The 20,139-nt window shown below is 49.2% G+C and overlaps 1 protein-coding gene and 1 non-coding gene across 3 annotated transcripts; one reads left to right on the top strand and one right to left on the bottom strand.

Moving 5' to 3' along the window:
• Positions 1–2,781: 2,781 nt before the first annotated feature.
• Positions 2,782–2,972, bottom strand: LOC141416970 (U2 spliceosomal RNA). Its single transcript, XR_012441614.1, has one exon. It is a non-coding gene; the product is annotated as a U2 spliceosomal RNA (small nuclear RNA).
• Positions 2,973–5,785: 2,813 nt separating this feature from the next.
• Timm44 (translocase of inner mitochondrial membrane 44) lies at positions 5,786–20,042 on the top strand. Of its 2 annotated transcripts, XM_020182660.2 has the most exons (13): positions 5,786–5,937; positions 7,649–7,747; positions 10,709–10,879; positions 12,136–12,216; positions 12,863–13,012; positions 13,104–13,243; positions 13,537–13,622; positions 14,260–14,352; positions 14,447–14,571; positions 15,987–16,037; positions 17,964–18,053; positions 19,176–19,286; positions 19,517–20,042. In XM_020182660.2, the coding sequence occupies exons 1-13, from the start codon at positions 5,893–5,895 to the stop codon at positions 19,634–19,636; spliced, it is 1,362 nt and encodes a 453-aa protein (XP_020038249.1). In that variant the 5' UTR covers positions 5,786–5,892; the 3' UTR covers positions 19,637–20,042. The 2 variants fall into 2 exon arrangements, with proteins under 2 accessions (XP_020038249.1, XP_073910351.1); XM_074054250.1 differs by lacking the exon at positions 7,649–7,747 and having other exon boundaries at positions 5,802–5,937.
• Positions 20,043–20,139: the final 97 nt, after the last annotated feature.

The following is a 20,139-nucleotide window of genomic DNA, read 5'->3' as shown; positions in this document are numbered from 1 at the left end:
TCCCCTAAACACCCTTGCATTGAGGGCTTGATCCCCAGGGTGGTGCTGTTGGGAACTGGTGAAGCCTTTAAGAGGTAGAGTCTTGTGGGAGGTCTTTAGGTTATTGAGGGTGTGTCCTTGAAGGAGAGTGTGGAAGCTCCATGTTGCTCTCTGGCTATGAGGCCAGCAGTCTGCTTCACCATATGCCCTCCACCATTGTCATCAAGTATACCACACACACACACACACACAGACTCAAAGCAATGGGTCCATTCATTCACCACCATTCTGTTAAGCATTATGTTTTGCAGTGATTTGTCACCCAGCAAGGAGTCTTGCTACGATCATCGTAGTTCCCCAAATCTTGTCCTTCCTAGATGGAAATACTCCCAAGAACAGGCTTGGATGCTTCTTCCAAGGGTGGCTCCCTGATTGCTTCTGTCCTTTGACCACTACTGACTGTGTCATTGACTGTGCCTTGCCTGTTCCAAAGCACACTCACCATGCAGCTGTGGGAAGGTCCTCTGTACCCTGCCTCAACACCGGGAAGTCTGAGATGCAGTTTCATCTAAAGATCCAGGAGAACTGACTGTCTTGGTCACCTCAGGGTGCCACAGCTGTGGTGATCCAAAAGTTTATGTTTTTTCCTTTTTGATGGTACTGGAATTTGAACTCAGGGCTTTGCATTTGCTAGGTGGGTGCTTGGGTGCTCTACTATTTGAGCCATGCCTCTAGCCCTATAAAGGTATTCTTTTTTTTTTTTTTTGAGTGGTACTGGGGCTTGAACTTAGGGCCTTATACTTGCTAGGCAGGTGCTGTACCACTTGATACAGTCCCCCAGGCTAAACAGGAGCATTTTAAAAGCAAAGCAATGGTTTGGGGATGTAGTGTGCTTGCCTAGCATGCTTAAGGCTCTGGGTTGGAACCCAGCACTACACAGCATTTGTCTCTATCTTGTAGCAGCAGAGAATGTTAGAGAGAGAAAGAGAATCCAAGCTGAGAATGGTGGAAAGGGACACTGCTTCCATAAAGGTGGAGGGGGCCACCTGAGAAGGATTCTGGAGCACAGAGCAGCCTGACTGACAATGAGCAAGGAAGCTAGTTGTCAGCCCAGTAAACATAAGGAACTGTCATTCAAGAACTGGGGGTGGCCTCAGTGCCACCAAAAAATAAATGAGATAAGCTGACAAAATTACTTTCTTAAAATGCAAACAAAAAAAAAAGAGATGGATTAGTAAAAGAAAATTAAAAACAGGGCTGTAGTGCAGCTCAGTGGTAGAGTTCTTATCTAGCCTGTGAGAGGCCCTGGGTTCAATGCCCAGTAGAGGAAATAAAAACAACAACCAAACAAACAAATGGGTTAGCAAAATTAATGAGAGAGACAGAGAGAACACTAAAGCAAGGATGGGATGACTAAATGAATCTAGATGAAGGACATATAAGAATTATACTATTCTTGCAGATTTTTTTTTTTTTTTGGTGGGACTGGGGTTTGAAGTCAGGTCTTTGCACTTGCAAAGCAGGTGCCCTACTGCTTGAGCCACACCTCCAGTCCATTTTATTCTGGTTATTTTGGAGATGGGGGTCTCAGGAACTATTTGGCCCAGCTGACCTTAAACCATAATCTTCCTGATCTCAACCTCCCAAGTAGCTTTGAAATTCTGCAAAATAAAAAATTGGAAAAAACAAAGCACCCTCATTCCTTTCCATATGTTCCTCCAGCTGTCATCATCTCACCTTCTGCACATAGCAAAGATTCCTCAGAAGCATCTATGTTCACTGTCCCTATGTTCCCAGCCACCACTGTGCTGGTTGAATGTTTAATAACTGGCTTTCTAAATAAACCAAAATGCACCTGATTAGTAGTTTTTTTGTCAATTCCTGTGGTGTAAATATTCCCACCATGACTGATTTCACTATATCAGGGCATCATCAAAGACAGAATTGGTAAAAGAGGTGGCGACACCCTTCATGTTGTATGTCCAGCATACAGATTTAACGTTACAGTCATGCATTATTTAGGGACACGGACATATTCTAACAAATGCAGTGTTATGCAATCTTGTAATTGTGAACAGCAGTGTCAGCTGATCATCTCATTCACCCTCTCAATCCAGTCGAGAGGCATGGTAAGCATGAGGTATGGTATGATATGGTTGATTGCTTAGTAATAAACTGTCTTTTTGGTGGGATTGGGGTTTAAACTTTTATTTTTTTATAAGTAGGAGTATATTCTAAAATAGCAGTAAATGTAGGCCCAGTACTTGGGAGTCTGTGGCCAGAAGATTGCAAGTTCAAGGCCACCCTGGACTACATAGTGAAAGCCTGTCTAAAACAAACAAACAAACAAACAAACAAAACCTAAGAAAAAAATTAAAATAGCAATAAATGTACACTATAGAAAAGACATGAAGCAGTAGTACAGCTGGGCATGTAGTGGTACATGCCTATAATCCCAGCTACTGGGGAGGAAGAGGGAAAAGGACCAAGGTTTCAGGCCAGCCCAGGCAAAGTTAGCATGATACCTTCCCTAAAAAACAAACTAAAAACAAAAGGACTGGAGGCGTGGCTCAAGTGGGTAGAATGCTTGTGTGAGGCCCTAAGTTCAACCTCCAGTACCACAAAATAAAGTAAAATAAACTAGTAATATAGTCATTTATTATCAAGTGTATGTACTGTACATAATTTTTGTACCATATTTTTGTGTGTGTGTGGCACTAGGGTTTGAACTCAGGGCTTTGAGCGTGCCCTACCACTTTAGCCATGTCCCTAGCCCATTTTGCTTTTTTAAATTTTTTTTTTTTTGGGTGCACTGTTCCTGGAGGTACTGCAATACCAGGTCGATGCGTGGAGTGGACGGAGCAAGCTCCTATTCTATCTCCCTGTTCCAAAAATCCATTTAATATATTGTCCTTGGATAGAGGACATATCAGATATTAAACTGATAAGAACAGATACTACACTTGATCTTAGCCAAAAGACTGAGAAGTGATTTTTTTAAAGTTTTTTGAATAGGGTCTTTTTTTTTTTCCCCCAGTATTGGGGATCACAGCTGGGACCTCATTCATGCTAGGCAAACACTTAGCACTGAGGTACATCCTCAGCCCCTTGAATAGGGTCTTGTATTTATTTATGCTTGGGCAAGGCTGAACCTTGATCTTCTTATCTAAGTTTCCCACGTAGATAGGATGACAGGCGCCTGCCACCGTGCCCAGCTTTTTATTGTCTGAGATGGGCTCTCACTGATTTTTTTTTTTGACTAGGCTGGCCTTGAACTGTGATCCTCTCTATCTCTGCCTTCTAAGTAGCTAAGATTTCAAGCCTGAGCCACTGAGGCCGGCTGTGCCATATTTTTAAATGATTGGCAGCTCAGTAGAGTGAGTAATGAATGCATTGTGCTATGACAACTACACAATGTCACTATGCCACAGCAATTTTTCAGTGCCATTGTAACTTTGTGTGTGTGTGTGTGTGTGTGTGGTGCTGGGTGGGAATGAATCCAGGGCCTCACACATGGTAGGTAAGCATTCTACCACTGAGCTATACTCCCAGCCCAGTGCCATTATAATCTTATGAAACTACTGGCCATCTTATATGGGCCTGTCTATGACTCAAATGGTATTGTGTCACATGTTTATATGTAAATAACTTTAAGCATAGATAATAGTAAAATAATTAAGAAGTGAATCATCCAGGCACCAGTGGCTCACGCCTGTAATCCTAGCTACTTGGGAGGCTGAGATCTGGAGGATCACAGTTCAAGGTCAGCCTGGGCAAATAGTTTGAGACCCCATCTCAACCAATAGTTCTGTATGATGGTGTGTTCCAGTCATCCCAAGCTACCTAGGAGGCTGAGATTGGGAGGACAGAGTTTCCAGGACAGCTGAGGCAAAAAGTTTTCGAGACCCGATCTAAACTGAAAAAAGCTGGGCATGGTGGTGTGTGCCTGTTATCTCAGCTGACAGTGGGAAGCTTAAAATAGGATTACAGTCCAGGCAGGGCTGTGCAAAACCCAAGACTTTATATAAAAATAACCAGAGCAAAAAGGGCTGGGGGGGTGGCTCAGTCAGTACAGCACCTGCCTAGCAAGTGTGAAGCCCTAAGTTCAAACTCCAGTACTAAAAAAAAAAAAAGTGAATCATTCAGGGTGTTCATTACCTTTGTTTTTAATATAACCCATTTGGTCCTGTTTATACAATTCATCATTAAATATTAGCTGTGTTTAACAACTGGTTGCAAAATTCTTGAAAACTTGCCACTTGGCTCTCAAGAATCAATACAAGCTGGCTTCAGACCACCTGTGTGAAAGAAAATCTCAATCCAGTGAATCTGGCTTCTCTCTCACTATTCAATCAAAACCCTGCAGGCTCTTCTCCCCAGAGACCTATTTTGCAAAGTGTAAAGGACAGTGAACACAGTTCTGTCTTTGCCTTGCCTGCATTCCACACTGCTGATTCCACCCGCCTTCTCCACCGCCCTGCAAGTCATGTTCATACCACTGGACAGTCCTGCCCAGGCTCCTCCAAGGGCTCTTATTCTCCCACCTTGGCTGCCCATTTGACACACTGTCCCTGGGTACCCTTGTCTTGTGTTTCAACACAACTAAGAAGCTGTATTTCTAGCCCAGACCACCTTCTCCCCCACAAATCTATATACTCCAAACACGTAACTAGTCTTTTCTGGAAGTAAAGACATCTCATGTAAAACCAGAGTAGCTTTTTTCCCTTACTCCATCCTGGAAGGGGAGTTCCTGAAGGACAGGTCTGTCCAGGCTGAAAGTCAGGGAATACATGTTCCCCAGTGCCAAGCTGCCTTTTTTCCTCTTCTTTTCTTTTAAAATAAAAGTAAATTTATTAAAAGTATAGAAGCGCCTGTTATGCAGGTTAATTAGTGATAACAAATGTGTCTGTTTTTCAAATTTTTTTCAGATACGTCCCTTGGTTCTCTTGAGAAGAACGGTTTGTCTGATACACAAGGCGCACGTGTTTCTGTCCCAAATGTTGAAGCATTAGTCTGGAGATATAATCTCAAAGGTGGGATGCTGGTCCTGTCTTCAATATTCTCCACTGTAAGATGCCTCCTTTTCAAAGAATCAAGTCCATAAGCCTGTATCACTGCTTCACAGCGACATTCATTCACTCCGCCATGGGCCACCCCTCCTAACCTTATCTAGCCACAGATTGCATGGCCAGGTCAAAGTACCGCCACTTGATGGCGGCATTCGCCAAATGGAAATTAGCATAGGGATGCTGAAATAGCAAAAGCCTGGGCTTCACAGGGCAAGATGTATCCACTCACGCTGAACTGATGAAGAACTTGTCCACAGCTTAGGCTGAGGTCTCAGTTTTTCCCTTTTTTGCTAAGCACCAACAAGCGTCTTCCCAAAGCGCTGAACAGGAGTTGACTCCTTTTTGCGCTTGGAACAACTCAGTCGCTGTCAATCAATCAGTCATTGTCCGTAGAGATCGAGTAATCACTCTTGGTTTAGTCCACCAGTCAGTCAAAATCCAAATGAATCTGTCCTTGTAATCGATCAACCCACGCGTCCGTCCCTGGAGCTACAATACTGAGCTGTCTCTCGCGACTGAATTCACACCTCAGGCCCCGCCCCTTTGTAGTCTCACCCAACCACAGATCTGAGACTCACAGGGCCGCATCCAGTCATAGGTCCGCTTTTTCAAAACCCTGCCCTATCAGAAGACGAGCTCTCTAAGAATTCCCCGCCCTCTAGTCGGTCCCACCCCTATCACTGATCTCGTGTTCTCCTTGGAGAGTCCTGCCCAATCAAAGGCTTTTCCCTTCCTAAATCCCGCCCCTGAGGTCGGCTTTTCCCAGGCCCGCGCTGGTCCAGGCAGATGGGGCGGATGACGCCATCAGGGCGCGACGCAGTAAGGTCACACGGAATTCTCCAATATGGCGGCGGCGGCGCTGCGGGGCGGCTGGTGCCGCTGTTCACGGGTGAGTGGCTGTACGGGGCTGGTGGGGCGGGTTTAGTGAGCTTTGGGCGCGCAGTCTCCAAGGCCTCCTTGTGCTCAGGCCCTTGGCTCGATGGACCTTCCCGTGGCCACCACGGGATTCTTGGGGTCAGGCCATTGGGTCAAATGAGGTCGGGGCAGGGAGCACGTAGCGAGGCCGGAGGGCGGGGACCGAGCGTGCCGGACGAGGGGCGGCAGTGCACGAGCTTCGCGGGGAGCTGTGCACTTCTTGCCTCCCGATCAGACCATGTGCGGGTGGAATGAGTGTTGGCCGGGGCGGCAGTGCCCCGTAGAGAAGTAGCAGCCAGGTGAAGGCAAAATCCTTGACATTCACGCCTCGCGTTTAAATGTCAGGTCCTTGGCGAGGGCATTTCTTGCATCGCCTCCCCTTTCGCGTTGGCTAAGAGCTGGGCTCTTGTTTCCCTAAGGCGGTGGGAGTCAGAGTCTGTAATGCACACTCAGAAAATAGTACTTCGTATTGTCACTGCTTGACCCGATTTCGGAACCCGAGGCTCAGAAAGGTTAAGTAACCTGCCCGCAATCCCAGAGCTACTAGGTGGCTGATGTGGTTCAAACCCCAGATCAGACTTACTCTAGAGCCAAACTGTTAACGAAGAAGGACAGTATCTCATAGGAACTGAATGTTGAGAGATAGAAGGTGTCCTTGAATCAGGACTGCATTTTTTTTTTTTTTTTTTTGCAGAGGAGGGGGAATTCTTTGTCTTTCGAGTCAGGGTTCAGGGGTTAAATTTACACCTATTGGATTTGGGCATGAGACTAAGCAGAACCAATGTCAGGTTTCATACTGTCATGAGATTTCTCTCCCAAGTTGACAGCCATCCACTTCTACTTCAGATGATTGCTGATTTCATGCTTCTGGGATCACCAGTGTGGGCATATAGAGAAGTATGTGCCTACATATACTTGGTTATTTACGCACCAAAGAGTTATCCTCCAGTAACCATTGGTGATAGTGGTAACTATAAATTTAGGATGTTGTGGTCCCAGAGCTAAGAGTCAGGGAACAGAGAGAGAGGAAAGGCCCAGAAAACAGAGTGGTTCTATTTGATCTTTGACTTCAGTGTATCAGGTTCCCACGCTGGGTGCCAGGGTGCAGAATTGAGCAAGACCTGCAACAGCTTAATGTTTATTGCCTGGTAGGAGAAGAAAGGTCCTTTCTCATGAGGTCAGTTGAGTCTTTGTCCACAGAGACTCCCTTAAATTGCTCTGCTTGTAGCCCAACCCTTGACCAGGACATTACTAGTTTTATTGCAGGATTCTCCATGGGGCAGTTAGTTAATTGGTTTGCCTCTGAGAGTCCGAGGCTCTATTAGGAGTCTGACAGAAGTGGGGTGGGCTTGTGATAGAAGACTACTTGCCACCAGCCTGGAGACTTAGTTTGCCCTCTTTAGACTAAGGATTAGGTCAAGTTCTGGATACCTTTAGCCTTCTTTCCCTGCAGGTTGGCATCTGCCTGGATTCATCTGATTCCCACCCAGTTTTGAATACAGCATTTTCTCTTTCCTCCAAATTCCACTGGCTTCTCAGACTTTGCAAAGATTGCAGATTTTCTAGCACAAAACATGCACGCTATCAAAATCAGCAAATGAGTCACAGGCAACCCCTGTGTTTCTTGACTACTTCCCAGTCACCCTCTCGTTTGAATGACTCTTTCTCTTTTCTCATCCATTTAGAGATGCCTTGGCAATGGAGTCCAGTTTCTTTCTAGCCACAACCTACCCCATGGTTCAGCCTACCAGATACGCTGGCCAGGTAGAGAGCTGCCATTGGTGGTGAGTGACCTGGGATGCCAGCAAGCAGGCACGGGGAAGTCTGAAAAGTTGGTCTTTGTTTGCTGGGGAAAGGGGTGGGGCTACTGAGGTTGCAGACATCACCAGGGGCAGCTCAGGGGTGGGCTTCTGTATTAAGAGTTTCAAAGGCTGATAGACCCAATGTTCTTGGTGTCCCAGGAAGTGCTTGGTCAGCCTCCCGCTTGACGTTGTCAGCGACAGCAAAAATGCTCTTGCCTCAAAAATAGCACATAGATCAGCTCTGGTGGCTAGAGAAGGCTGCCCTGTATTGAGCTGCATTTTCCCTCCCTGTGGTTTTAGTGTGTGGGTTCCTCACCAAGCATGGCTGTCCTCTCTTCTGGGAGATAGTCTTTAGCATTGGAATAGAGTTACTCCATTGTTGTGAGTCTTGCTTTCTCCTAGTCACTCCTTTTCAACCATGCTTCTTTTGATGTGTCACATCTGCCCCAAACCTGCTTACTGGGGCAGCCTACAGCCTCTCTTCCTGCACTCACAGCCTCAACTCAACAACTACTTCCTGCAGGCAGCTAACTATCTCCCTGATCCTTTCCTGGGGGTGTCCTAGGTATGGGACAGGCCCTAGTGATTCTCTCCCTTAGTTGTCAGTCCTGTCTCCCCTCCCTGTCCATCAAGAGTTTACAGCCTCAGAGTGTGTGTTCGGGCTGGGGCAAGGTAGTGGAATCCCTTTCAGTCTTAGGGCCTGGGCATCATATGGCCTAGAGGAATGTGAGTGGGCAGGAGGCCTGGCCAGCCCTCCTAACCCTGTACCACTCTACCTTGTGGTTTGACAGGGGCCAGGGAGGCAGTTGTTCTTGATGCTGGTAAAGTGGCCCCCTCAGCCACTGTGTTATGCCCAACACGTGTTAACTGCATGTGGTCACTCCTTGTGACTTGACACTCTTAGTTTTTGCTTAAGCTGTGTGTTGTTTTTCAGCCTACTACTCTCAACTACACACATATCAAAATAAGGATTTAAATCTAGCTCAGTTTGATCCTGAAATCTATGTTTTTTTATATTTTTTTGTGTTTTTCTTCTGTGCTAAGGATTAAACCCAAGGCCTTGCACATGCTAGGCAAGTTCTCTACATCCCTAGCCCTTGGGTTTTTGAGACAGGGTTTCACTATGTAACCCATATTGACCTTGAACTCTCAAGCCTTTTTGCCTCCATCATCCCAAATCCTGGGATTACAGATGTGTACCACCATGCCCTGCTAATATATGTATTATTTTTAATTGACACATAATTACATGTATGTATGGGATAATGTGGTATTTTAAAATATATACAATGTATAAGGATCAGATCAAGGTCATTGGCATATCCATCACCTCATTAAACATTGATCATTTCTTTGTATTGGAGACATTCAAAATCCTCTCTACTAGTTATTTTGGAACATTCAATTAATTGTTGTCTTCCATTGTTGCTGTGCTACAGAACATTAGAAGTTAGTCCTCTTATCCAACTACACCCCTGGGGCAGCCCACAGCCTCTCTTCCTGCAACATTAACCTGCCTCTATGCATCCCCTCCTTCCCTAGGCCTGTGTTCATGAGCAATGGATGACATTGGCTACTGTACCCAGAGCTTTGCCTCAGGCTTTCTCTTAAACTGCCTTTAGGTGTGTTGGATTTTCCCAAGGGGGGGAACCCTGACCTCTGTGATGGTTATCCTGTGGATGGAGAGAGGGAAACCTGTGTTTCCCAGGCTTTGGATGAGATGGGTGCCAGCTGGGTTCATTGGGAGTGGCCCCAGTTCTCCAAGAGGGGCCAGAGGGAAGTGATCTCACCTCTAGGAGCCCAGGCTGAACTTGGACCTCACCCCATGGAGGCCCCTTTGTGTTGATTTTGCCTTGGGTTATGGGAGTGTGTTTGCCCATGAGGATACAGAGTCCAGCCCATTCCTTAACCTCTATGTTCCCACTATTGGAGAAGGAACCTGATGTTTTGTTTTACTTTTCATATACTTTTTTTTTTTTTAGAGCAGTTTTAGATTTACCAAAAAATTGACAGAAAGTATAGAGAGTTCCCATCTACTTCCTCTCCCCCATCTGGGCACATCATGTCCCTTGTTATTCACTTCTCCCATTGTTATTGTGGGTGACATTTGTTACAATGGCAAGCCAGTCTTGATACAGTGTTACTGACTGAGATCTGTGGTTACCTTCAGGTTCACTTCTGTATTCTCCATTCCATTTGTTCTCCTTGTGACAAACACAAGGACCTCATAGACTCACACAGAGTAGTTTCACTCCCCAAAACTCTGCTATGACCTACCTGTCCATCCCTCCTTCCTCCAATCCCTGACAGCCACTGATCTTTTTACAGTCTCCATAGTTTTGTCTTTCACAATGTCATAGAGTTGGATGAGATGGCGTCTTCCCAAACAGCTAAGATTTCATGTTGTGCCTGGCTTCCTGTAGACTTTTCATTGCTTATAAATGAGGTATTATCTAATACATTGTAAATACTATGTAATATACAATGTAAATGCTACACTGTATTCTTTAGGGAATACTGAGAAGAAAAAAGCTTGCCTGTGTTTAGAACTTTTTTGGTTTTGTTTTGTCTTTTGAGACAAGGTCTCCCTGAATGCCCAGACTGGCCTCAAACTCATGATCCTTCTGCCTCTGCCTCTAGCTAGGATTAAGGCCTGCACCACCAGGCCTGACTCAGAATTTTTTTTTTTTCTTCTTTTTTGATCTGTGGTGTTTGAATCTCTGAATATGGAACCTGTGGGTATAAAGGTTTGCACCCCAGTTTTACACTGGTGGGTGTTTCTTTACTTACTATCATAATGGAGATACATTGATTCACTATTAAACCTGTATCAATGGAGAGAGAAAATTTTAAAATCCCTCGTAGGTACTTGGTAGTTACCAGACATTTCCTTGTGTGTTCTTCCAGTCTTTTAAATTTTTTTTTCTTCTATATTCTTTCTAGTCCAAATCATATTCTTCTGGGAACAGAAAAGGTTTTTTGTCTGGCTTAGTAGATAACATCAAACAAGAATTAGCCAAAAACAAAGAGATGAAAGAAAGTATAAAAAAATTCCGAGATGAGGCAAAGAAGCTGGAAGAGTCAGATGCACTCCAGGAAGCAAGAAGGAAATATGTGAGTCTATACCTTTGCTCTATACCTCCTGCCTAACCCACTTATTCCTAGAACCAGGGTCAGGGCTGCTAGGAAGGTGGCTGCTTGAAAGATAAGGTCGCTACCCTCATGAGAATGAGCCAGGGGACAGGAGTGGTTCACCCAGGCCTCCTGGTTCTGCAGGGCTCTTTATAGCTCAGAGTGTGGTCAGAACCCAGGTGTAGCTCAGTGGTAGAGCACATGCTTAGCATGGAAGAGACCCGTTCCTAGCACTGCCAAAAAAACCCCCTAAATATGGCCACTGAACAGCAGTATCACTTCTTAGAACTGTGCGGCTTGCTGGGGAATGTCTGGCTGACCCATAGAATGAAAGCTTTTTTTTGTTGTTGTTGTGGTACTTGGGTTTGAACTCAGGGCCTATACCTTGAGCCACGCCACCAGCCCTTTTTTGTGATGGGTTTTTTTGAGATAGGGTCTCATAAACTATTTGCCTGGGCTGGCTTCGAACCGCGATCCTCCTGATCCCTGCTTCCTGAGTAGCTAAGCTTACAGGAGTGAGCCACTGGTGTCGGCTAACATGAAAGCTTTGAGCCACACACACTGCTCCTTGGAGCTCCTGGTTGTGGTGATGGAAATTGGGTCACTGCACCAGTGTCATTATTAATTACCACCGCTGTCACTCTTTGAACAGCTGCCAAGGGCCAGCCATGGGACTAGGCTCCATGATTTTATGCTATGTAAAGACCCTGCATCCCCATTTACCAATAAACACCTGAGCCTCAGGAGGTGTACCTTTCCCCAGGCCTCCCAGCATTTTGTTCTTTTGGCCCCAGCCAGGTCCTGGGCAAGGCCCTTTTTCCACTGAGTATTCCCTAAGTTGCTCATTTTGGTGGTACTCTGTGTAGAGTGGAACACCCAGTGGAAGATTGGTTTGCCCTGTTATTAAGGAAGGGGCTGTTTGAGGGCAGAGCAAGGTGGTGACACAAGATCGAGCTGCAGGAGGCTGGAAGGGAGGCGTAGTGAGGTCAGGATCATGCCAAGAGTGGCCCCTGAGATAATGTTGCTGATGACTGGACTGCCACAACCACTTCCTGCCACCTAGAAAAAGACCCAGGGCCAGGGGATCTAGTGCTCAGGAGGTGACTGCCAGGTGGCAGGCATGGGGTAGGAGCTCTATGGGGAGTTTGGGCTGATGAGAAAATGCTTCTGGGGATCTTTGGTTGTAAGATCAACCTCACTTGTATGGAAACAAAAAGAAACACTGTCTTTTACCCTAGAAAACCATTGAGTCGGAGACAATGCGTACCAGCGAGGCGATAAGGAAGAAGCTGGGGGAGCTGACAGGGACAGTGAAGGAGGTAATGGGCAGACTTGACCTGGAGCCATTGGTATTGCCACCCCATTGAAAGCTGAGTCACAGGTAGTTGGGAGCCCGGGAGGGGCTGACCAGGCAGCCAGGAGTGAGTGGGGTGCAATGCCTGTGGGTGGTGGCCACAGGCACTCCCAGAAAGCTTCAGGAGTTCAGATACATGGGGCATCAAAGTCACACTGTGGCCCATTGGCAGGGTGGTAACCATCTGAGTCATTGTCATGTGACACTAGCAAAAATAAGACGGTAAAGTGAGGATTTTTGTTCTTCCTGACCGAAAATAAAAGGGGAGGGGATACTGCCACCTCCAGGTGAGGGTGAGGTAGCTTTGCAGCCCTCCTGAAAGGGCAGTGGAGGAGACAGAGTAGGACTGTATATGTCTGAAGGCCCAGCTCAGGTGCCCCCTTGATACTATTCACCCCCTGTCCAACTGCTCCCTTGGAGTCACTGTTGCTGGGTAGTTCCCAAGGCTCTTTCTGCCATGACAGGGTAAAGCCGCTTGACCCAGCATCTGTCCCTGAGCCCTGGCATCCAGCCCTCCAGAAATCCAATGCTGGACACAGCTCCTAGGCATGGGCCTCTCCCTGCCCCATGGGGTGCTGTGCAAGCGCCCGCCTCTCTGTCTGTCTCAGTAGAGTCTTGACGAAGTCAGTAAGAGTGACCTTGGCCGGAAGATCAAGGAAGGGGTGGAAGAGGCTGCCAAGACAGCCAAGCAGTCGGCTGAGTCGGTGTCCAAGGGTGGGGAGAAGCTGGGCAGGACTGCAGCTTTCAAAGCCATCTCGCAGGTGAGCCAAGCTTGGTCCAGACAGACAAGGTGGTGGCAGGGTGGGGCTAGCAGCCACTCCAGTGCCCACCAGCCTGCTGCTTTTTTGGCAGGGAGTGGAGTCTGTGAAGAAGGAGATTGATGAGAGTGTGCTGGGACAGACGGGGCCCTACCGCAGGCCTGAGCGGCTCAGGAAAAGGACGGAATTTGCGGGAGAGAAGTTCAAGGAGGAGAAAGTGTTCGAGCCCAATGAGTAGGTCCCAGATGGTCACCATGCCACCTCTCCTCAGTATCTGTTTTAGGACCCACAGGAGGCCCCTGTACACATCCATTTCTCTGTGCAGGGTTCCTGGCTCCCTTGAGAGATGTGGAGGAAGTGATATGGGTGGGGAGGAGGAAAGGCAGGAAGTGAGGACAGGGTCATTGCAGCCCCTGGGCTTGAAGTCGTCTTCTGCTGTCTCTTCCCATGGGATTGGAAGGGTGCAGGGCTCTGGCCTGGCAGTACTGGGGCTGTGGCTCACACTTGCCACCTGCCATCTTCCCCAGGGAGGCTCTGGGGGTCGTGCTGCACAAGGACTCCAAATGGTACCAGCAGTGGAAGGACTTCAAAGACAACAACGTGGTATTCAACCGTGAGTGTGACCATCCTGCAGGGTCCCAGGCAGGGTGATGGCAGCATTACAATACACTAGTTGGGCACTGGACAGAGCCCCATTTTGCGGAGGAGAAGATGGGGCCAGAGAGGGTTGCTCACTTCCTAAGGGCCACCTGATTGTTTGGCTGTAGATTCTGTCCCCAAGATGCTATGTGATCAGTCCCTCACAGAACAGTTGGGGCACTAGAGTCCTGGTGTTAATGGAGGCCATGGTCAGCCCAAAGCCCCGTGGTAGGCACTGGTTTGTTTTCAGCTGGGCATGGAATTTCCCAGGGACTGAGCAGGAGAGCCATGGGCTGTCCGCCCTTATCCCTTATCTTGTAAGGACCACTAGAGGCCTGTGTTTCCTTTGTAGTGGAAGCAACAGCCAGCAGGGGTGGCACCCCATAATTTGCACAGCCCCTGTAGGGCCACGGCAGAGGGTCTCTGCGGCCTTGCCAGGTAGGTGGGCAGGTAGTGGTCCCCCATGCACAGATGAGGAAGCAGGCTCTGAGATCTGCCTCTCAGAGCTGACTGGTGTCAAGGGTGGGTCTCAATGGGAGCCCCTGAAAGCTGTGGGGTTGGGGTGGCTTTCCAGAAGGGACCCCTCCAGCCCCTCTCCCTATCCCCCACAGGGTTCTTTGAGATGAAGATGAAGTATGATGAGAGTGACAATGCACTAATCCGGGCATCCCGGGCCCTGACGGACAAAGTCACTGACCTGCTGGGTGAGTGCCTAGCCCCAGACCATACTGTCTGTCCTGGCTGGCAGTGGGAAAGGGACCCAGGCCCTGGACTCACTCAGGGCTCCACTCCCTGCAGGGGGCCTTTTCTCAAAGACAGAAATGTCAGAGGTGCTCACTGAGATCTTGCGGGTGGACCCAGCCTTCGACAAGGACCGGTTTCTGCAGCAGTGTGAGAACGACATCATCCCCAACATCCTAGAGGTGTGTGGGTAAACTCAGCATGGCCCCTTCCCCAGGTGGCAGGTCCTCTGGTGGAGGCCCGGGCATGCTGTATCACCTCCCTGTCCCCATGCAGCACCCTGGGTTAAAGTCCGCAGTTACTCAAAGGGAGTTTGGCTGGTGGGGCTGTTTTCTGAGCAGATACAGCACTCCCTGACTCCTGCTTGACTGCAGCTGACCCACAGGGTGTGTTCCTTGCCCTTCCCAGGCTTCAGAGGCCTGACCATGTCCCACTCATGAGAGCAGTCTCAGAAGAGGGAATTGGCCTCACCTGTGGTACAGAGCTAGTGGCTGCGGTCTTGCCTTACCCACAGGGTGTGAGGTGCTCAGGGAGTTGGTTTTCTCTTTCTCCTTGTGCTCAGACAGATATTCCTACCCCCTGCTTACTCCCTGAAACTTGGCCCCAGGCTTTGTGCTGTGGTTTCCATCAAATTCTCTGCCTAAAGTCATTCCCTGAAGGTTGCCCAGAGCAGCCACAGTGGCCAGTAGTGGCAGTGCTACACTCATGCTCTGACCCAGAGTACACTGGCTAGACCTCAGCCGAGAGGCTCAGGGCCACTGTCCGGTAACCCTGACGTCCGCAGTCAAGTCCTTTTGCCCCTCCGGTTTATAAGCAAGGAGGGAATGTCTTGCTCAAGTCATCCTGCAGCCTGCTTGCCACCTTCATATGGTCCCCTCCTCCGATCTGTCTGATCCTACCGCCACTTTGGGCAGGGCTGGGAGGAGGTGGGAAGGGGAGCCATTGCCAGGAGTAGCAGCTGAAGCCCAGGCAGCTTCTCCTGAGGTATGGTATTCTCGGCACTAACTGGGCCACGATTTTCCTCATGAGCATCTGGCTCCTTCATGCTGTTTTCTCTCTCAGCACCTCCCTCATCTTTGCCAGACCCAGTCCTGTGCCCAGGTTCCTGTGGATGTGTCCCACACCTGAGAACCACTCTTTGTAGTCTGCCTTGCCTGTATTTCCCCCACTGTTTGGGAGGTCTGTTCCAGTGGTAGTCCTGGCTGGTCAAAACCTTGTCCCCAGGGAGGCAGGGCTGTGGGTTCAAGAGAGCCGGAAAGGAGCTCCTCACTCATACATCTGAGACCACACAGCTACCTTCTTTCCACAGGCCCCTGGGGACCCATCATGGGGCACCTCTGCAGTCTCCATGCCTTTCCTATGCCTGCACCTAGGCGGCCAAAGCCTCTCACACACACACACACACACACACACACACACTCTGCAAGAGCTGCCACTGGTGTCACCTGACTGGTCCCTCCTTTCCTTCTCAGATTTAAGCCTTCAGATTGGGGCCCAGGGGTCTCTAGGAAAGGCCCCCACCAGAGAATGTCCTCAGGAGTTCTCCTGCTGCAAAAGCCTGCTCTCCTTGTGCTTATTTTTTATCTTTCCTTTTTAGGCCATGATTTCTGGAGAGCTTGACATTCTCAAAGACTGGTGCTATGAAGCTGTGAGTTTTCTTCTTTCTTTCTTTTTTTCCGACAAAAAAAAAAAACACAGGAGGACTGAGCATGTGACTCAGGATACAGTGCTTACCTAGCACACATGGGGCCCTGGTCCCATCCCCAGCACCAGAAAAAGAAACCAGAAAGCAAAGTCACAATGTGGAGTAGGAGGTCTGCTTGGGGACTCCTTTAGGGAAGATAGCACAGGGCTGTGGTGGGACCTTGTTTCTGATATGTGTGGTTCTTGAAGATTCCAACAGCCCACCCTTCCGTCCCTTCCTTAGTGTGGTACATCTGTGCCTGTGAGCTGGTACTGGGTCCTCTGCTTCCAGACAGTGAACTCCCCAGTCAGGAATGATTCCATTCTGGCTTGGTTCCTGAGAGACAGCCCAATTCCACAGAGCTGCCAGTTTTCCTGGGCCTTCCCCTAGTCCTCATCTTCAACTAGTTTTAAGTAAGAAGAGTGGGGAGAGGCAATTCAAGCCATGGGGGTTCCAGAGTGGCCCTTTGTGCCTTTTCCTCCCCTGGTCAGGTCTCTAGGAGTAAGATCCCATGGCTGAGATGGCCTGGGGTATGTGTGGGCTGGGGACTTAGAAGTCAGGGAGAGGGTGCTCCCAAGCCCTGTGCATAGTGATTGTAGGTACTGGGCCCATCCTCCATCCCTTGACACACTTAGGGGGTCGTAAAGGGCAAATTATACACAGAAGCACAAAGTGCCGGACAGATCCATTAGCTGTTCTCACAAGGTTCCGAAACACAGATCAAAACAATGTGGACAGACTTCCCGCCTGGGGAGGAACGTCGTGTCCTGACAAGGTCCTGACAGCTTCCCGGAGTCAAGGCTTAGGGTCTTAGGGCCACCATCAGAGCTGGGGTGCAGACAGGCCGGCGGGCGTGCCCAGGAGCACATGCTGTCTGCCCCACTCCTGGCAGCCTTCCCATCCCTGTGGGGCTCCTGGCTCCTGTCTGGTCAGGCCACCTCAACTCATCCTGTCACTCCCCAATCTGCCTCTTCAGGCGTTTTTTTTTTTTTCCTCCCTCCCAGCTTCTTTATATGAAGCAGTCCAGAGACTTTTGGCTCATTCTATTCTGTACCCAGCTAACAAACAACTTGGAGAAGGCATAGAAGAGAAGATACTGTCAGATTTTCTTTTTCAGTACTCCCCTGCACGGTGACTAATCCAGCAGGCATTTATGAGTTGTTGTGTTTCTTTTTTCTAACTTTGGTACCATTAAGCTGCGGCTGATCATCTTTGCCAGAGAGCAGCTGGTACCCCTGGACTCATGGCTGAAGTCCCAACTGCTTCCACTGAGGTGTTTTTAAAATGCCATCTTGAAGAAACCCACCAAGCAGGATTGGCCCTGTTTCTTTTCCTCAGTGGATCAGTTATTTCCATAAAAAGTAGAGGCCTTGAGTGTCTTCCATCCTAGCTGCCTGCCAAGCCCAGAGAAGCTGCTGGTCGTGGCACAGCAGGGGGTGGAGGGGGTCGTGGACATGCGGGGGTGGTCTGTGAGAGAGGCTGCCCTAGGCAATGAGTTCCAGGGCAGCCCACGGGTTTAGGACAAATCCTAGAAAAGACTTTTCATTCCAGCCAAAATTCCAAGTGAGGTGAATATGGAATGTTAGAGATCAGCCAAGGATCCACCCACTTACCCAGGGAGTATATTTTGGATCATGTTCCAGAATTACCCACTTGGCTGATTAATACTTCTTTCACTTGGGCATCTTGCTCTTTCCATAACAAGAAGCAAGCCTATGGTTCAGGCCAGCAAGGCGGTGGCACCTGCCTCTTGCTTAGATCTTGGCCTCTACTGCTCTTGGTGTTAGTTGACACACACTTGGGGAACTGGGACATGTGGACATGAGTGCAGCTGGGGTGTCACCTGCCCTCAGTGGTCATCCACATGGGCCTATCGGCCTCTCGTTGCAGACCTACAGCCAGCTGGCCCACCCCATCCAGCAGGCCAAGGCCCTGGGCCTCCAGTTCCACTCCCGTATCCTGGACATCGACAGCGTGGATGTAAGTGCCTCTGTGGGTCGACCCCCAGAGGGCGGCTGGAAACTGCTGGTCACAGTCAATGCCTGCTTGACACAGGCAGGCATTTACAATTAAATGACCTGCAGGGTTGCTTTTTTGCACAAGGCTTCAAAGGTTAGAATATAGTCCATCCCCAATTGTTGTTAAAACTATACTTCAAATTTTGATTCAAAATTCTGTATAATAGCCAGGTGCTGGTGGCTCATGTGCGAAATCCTTGGTACTCAGGAGGCAAATATCAGGAGGATCTTGTTCAAAGCCAGCCCTGAATAAAGAGTTCTCATGACCCTATCTTGGGGAAAAAAAAAAAAAATCACAAAAAAGGGCTGATGGAGTGGCTCAAGATGTAGGCCCTGAGTTAAAGCCCCAGTACGGGGGTTAAGCGGGGTGGGGGGGAGGGGATTCTATGTAATGAGCCAAGCATGGTGGCTTATGGCTTACGTCTGTAATCCCAGCACTTGGGAGGCTGAGGAAGGAGGTTGGACAGTTCAAGGCCAGCCTGGGCTACATAATGAGACTCTATTTCAAAAATTAAACTAGTCTTTGTGTTAGATGATGTCCAGCATTAAGCCAGTGAACATTGTTCTGAGCACATTTAAGATCGGCTAGGTCAGATGCTCAGTAGGTTAGGTGTATTGCAAGCATTATTTTCAACTAGTTTTTCAGAATCAACTCCCATCATAGGTCCAGGAGCACCTATGTTCTTGGGTAGCTGGGGGGCATTGCCCAGACTTCAGCTTCCTGAGAGCCCCATAAGCAGTGATAGCCCTGCACCTTCCCAGGGAAAGGCAAGAGTTTTGTCACTACAGCGAGGTGCCCAGGAGGCAGCTCTGCCCTGATCTCCCAGATTTCCTCCCTATGGGGAGCTGCATGCATGCCACGGCCAGCTCCTTGTCCCTTCAGCCTTTATGATCTGATGACCTGAGTCCAGGGACAGAGAAGCCCCGTGAGTGTCTTACAACTGAGGCTCTGGACTTGTCCAAAGAAAGGGTCTTCCCCCCCCCCCAAAGTGGGCTGGGCTGGGCTGGGGAGGGGCATATGATGCCCTCAGCAGGAGGAGGACAGGCCATTCTGAAGCCCACATGCCCTCTCTACTTCCTGCAGCTGGCCATGGGCAAGATGATGGAGCAGGGCCCGGTGCTGATCATCACCTTCCAGGCCCAGCTGGTGATGGTGATCAGAAACCCCAAGGGCGAGGTGGTCGAGGGTGACCCGGTGAGTAGGGGAGTTGGAGATTGGGATAGGGACAGCCTACCACACCCAGGACCCTGCCTGTGGTCACCTGACACACACATCAGTCCTGTGACCTGTGTGGATGAGGAGAAACCCTGGGGTGGGAGTTGGGGGCCTGGTGGATATCAGAAGACCCCACCAGTCACCAGTCATGCCTCTCCTTGCCGTTGCTGAGTGGCCCCTCCTTGATTGCTTACTCTACCTGGTCTCAGGACAAGGTGCTGCGCATGCTGTACGTGTGGGCGCTCTGTCGAGACCAGGATGAGCTCAACCCCTATGCAGCCTGGCGTCTGCTGGACATCTCAGCCTCCAGCACAGAGCAGATCCTGTGAATGCCCAGCTGCAAATGGAGCTCCAGGGCTGGATAGTGTGGCAGGCACAGGCACACTACTCAGGGCTCTGCCCCCAGCTCTACCATGGCAGCTGCAAAATCAGCTGGACAAGGAAGGGGCCACAGGCTGTGGAGGGTGCCTCGTGGGGATTGACACTCCCCATGGTGCCACACGGGCGCTCCTGATGGCTGGTCAGCACGGGCACACCAGTCATGCAGTGCCAAGAGGCCCCCAGCCCAGGGACTCCCCTGGAGGGCAGGGTGGTGGGGGCCTGCCCACTACTTCAAATGGCCCACTGGCCACGCCAGCCAGGCCATTTTAGGTCTGTTTTTAATTATATCAGTGCTCTTACTTACTGTATATAAGCCTGAGATTTGGAAATAAAACACCAAAGTGCAGAAAAGCAGCTTGCATGGTCTGAGGTGTGTGTCTCTGGCAGGGACTCTGGGATGGAGGGGGTGGGGGAAGCGGTGGGAGGTGGCCAGCTGGTTCTGGAGAGCAGT

This window comes from Castor canadensis, chromosome 14 (assembly GCF_047511655.1).
Source record: "Castor canadensis chromosome 14, mCasCan1.hap1v2, whole genome shotgun sequence".
Taxonomy (NCBI): domain Eukaryota; kingdom Metazoa; phylum Chordata; class Mammalia; order Rodentia; family Castoridae; genus Castor; species Castor canadensis.
The sequence above is the reverse complement of the archived record's forward strand: the minus strand, read 5'-3'. Positions and strand labels throughout refer to the sequence as shown.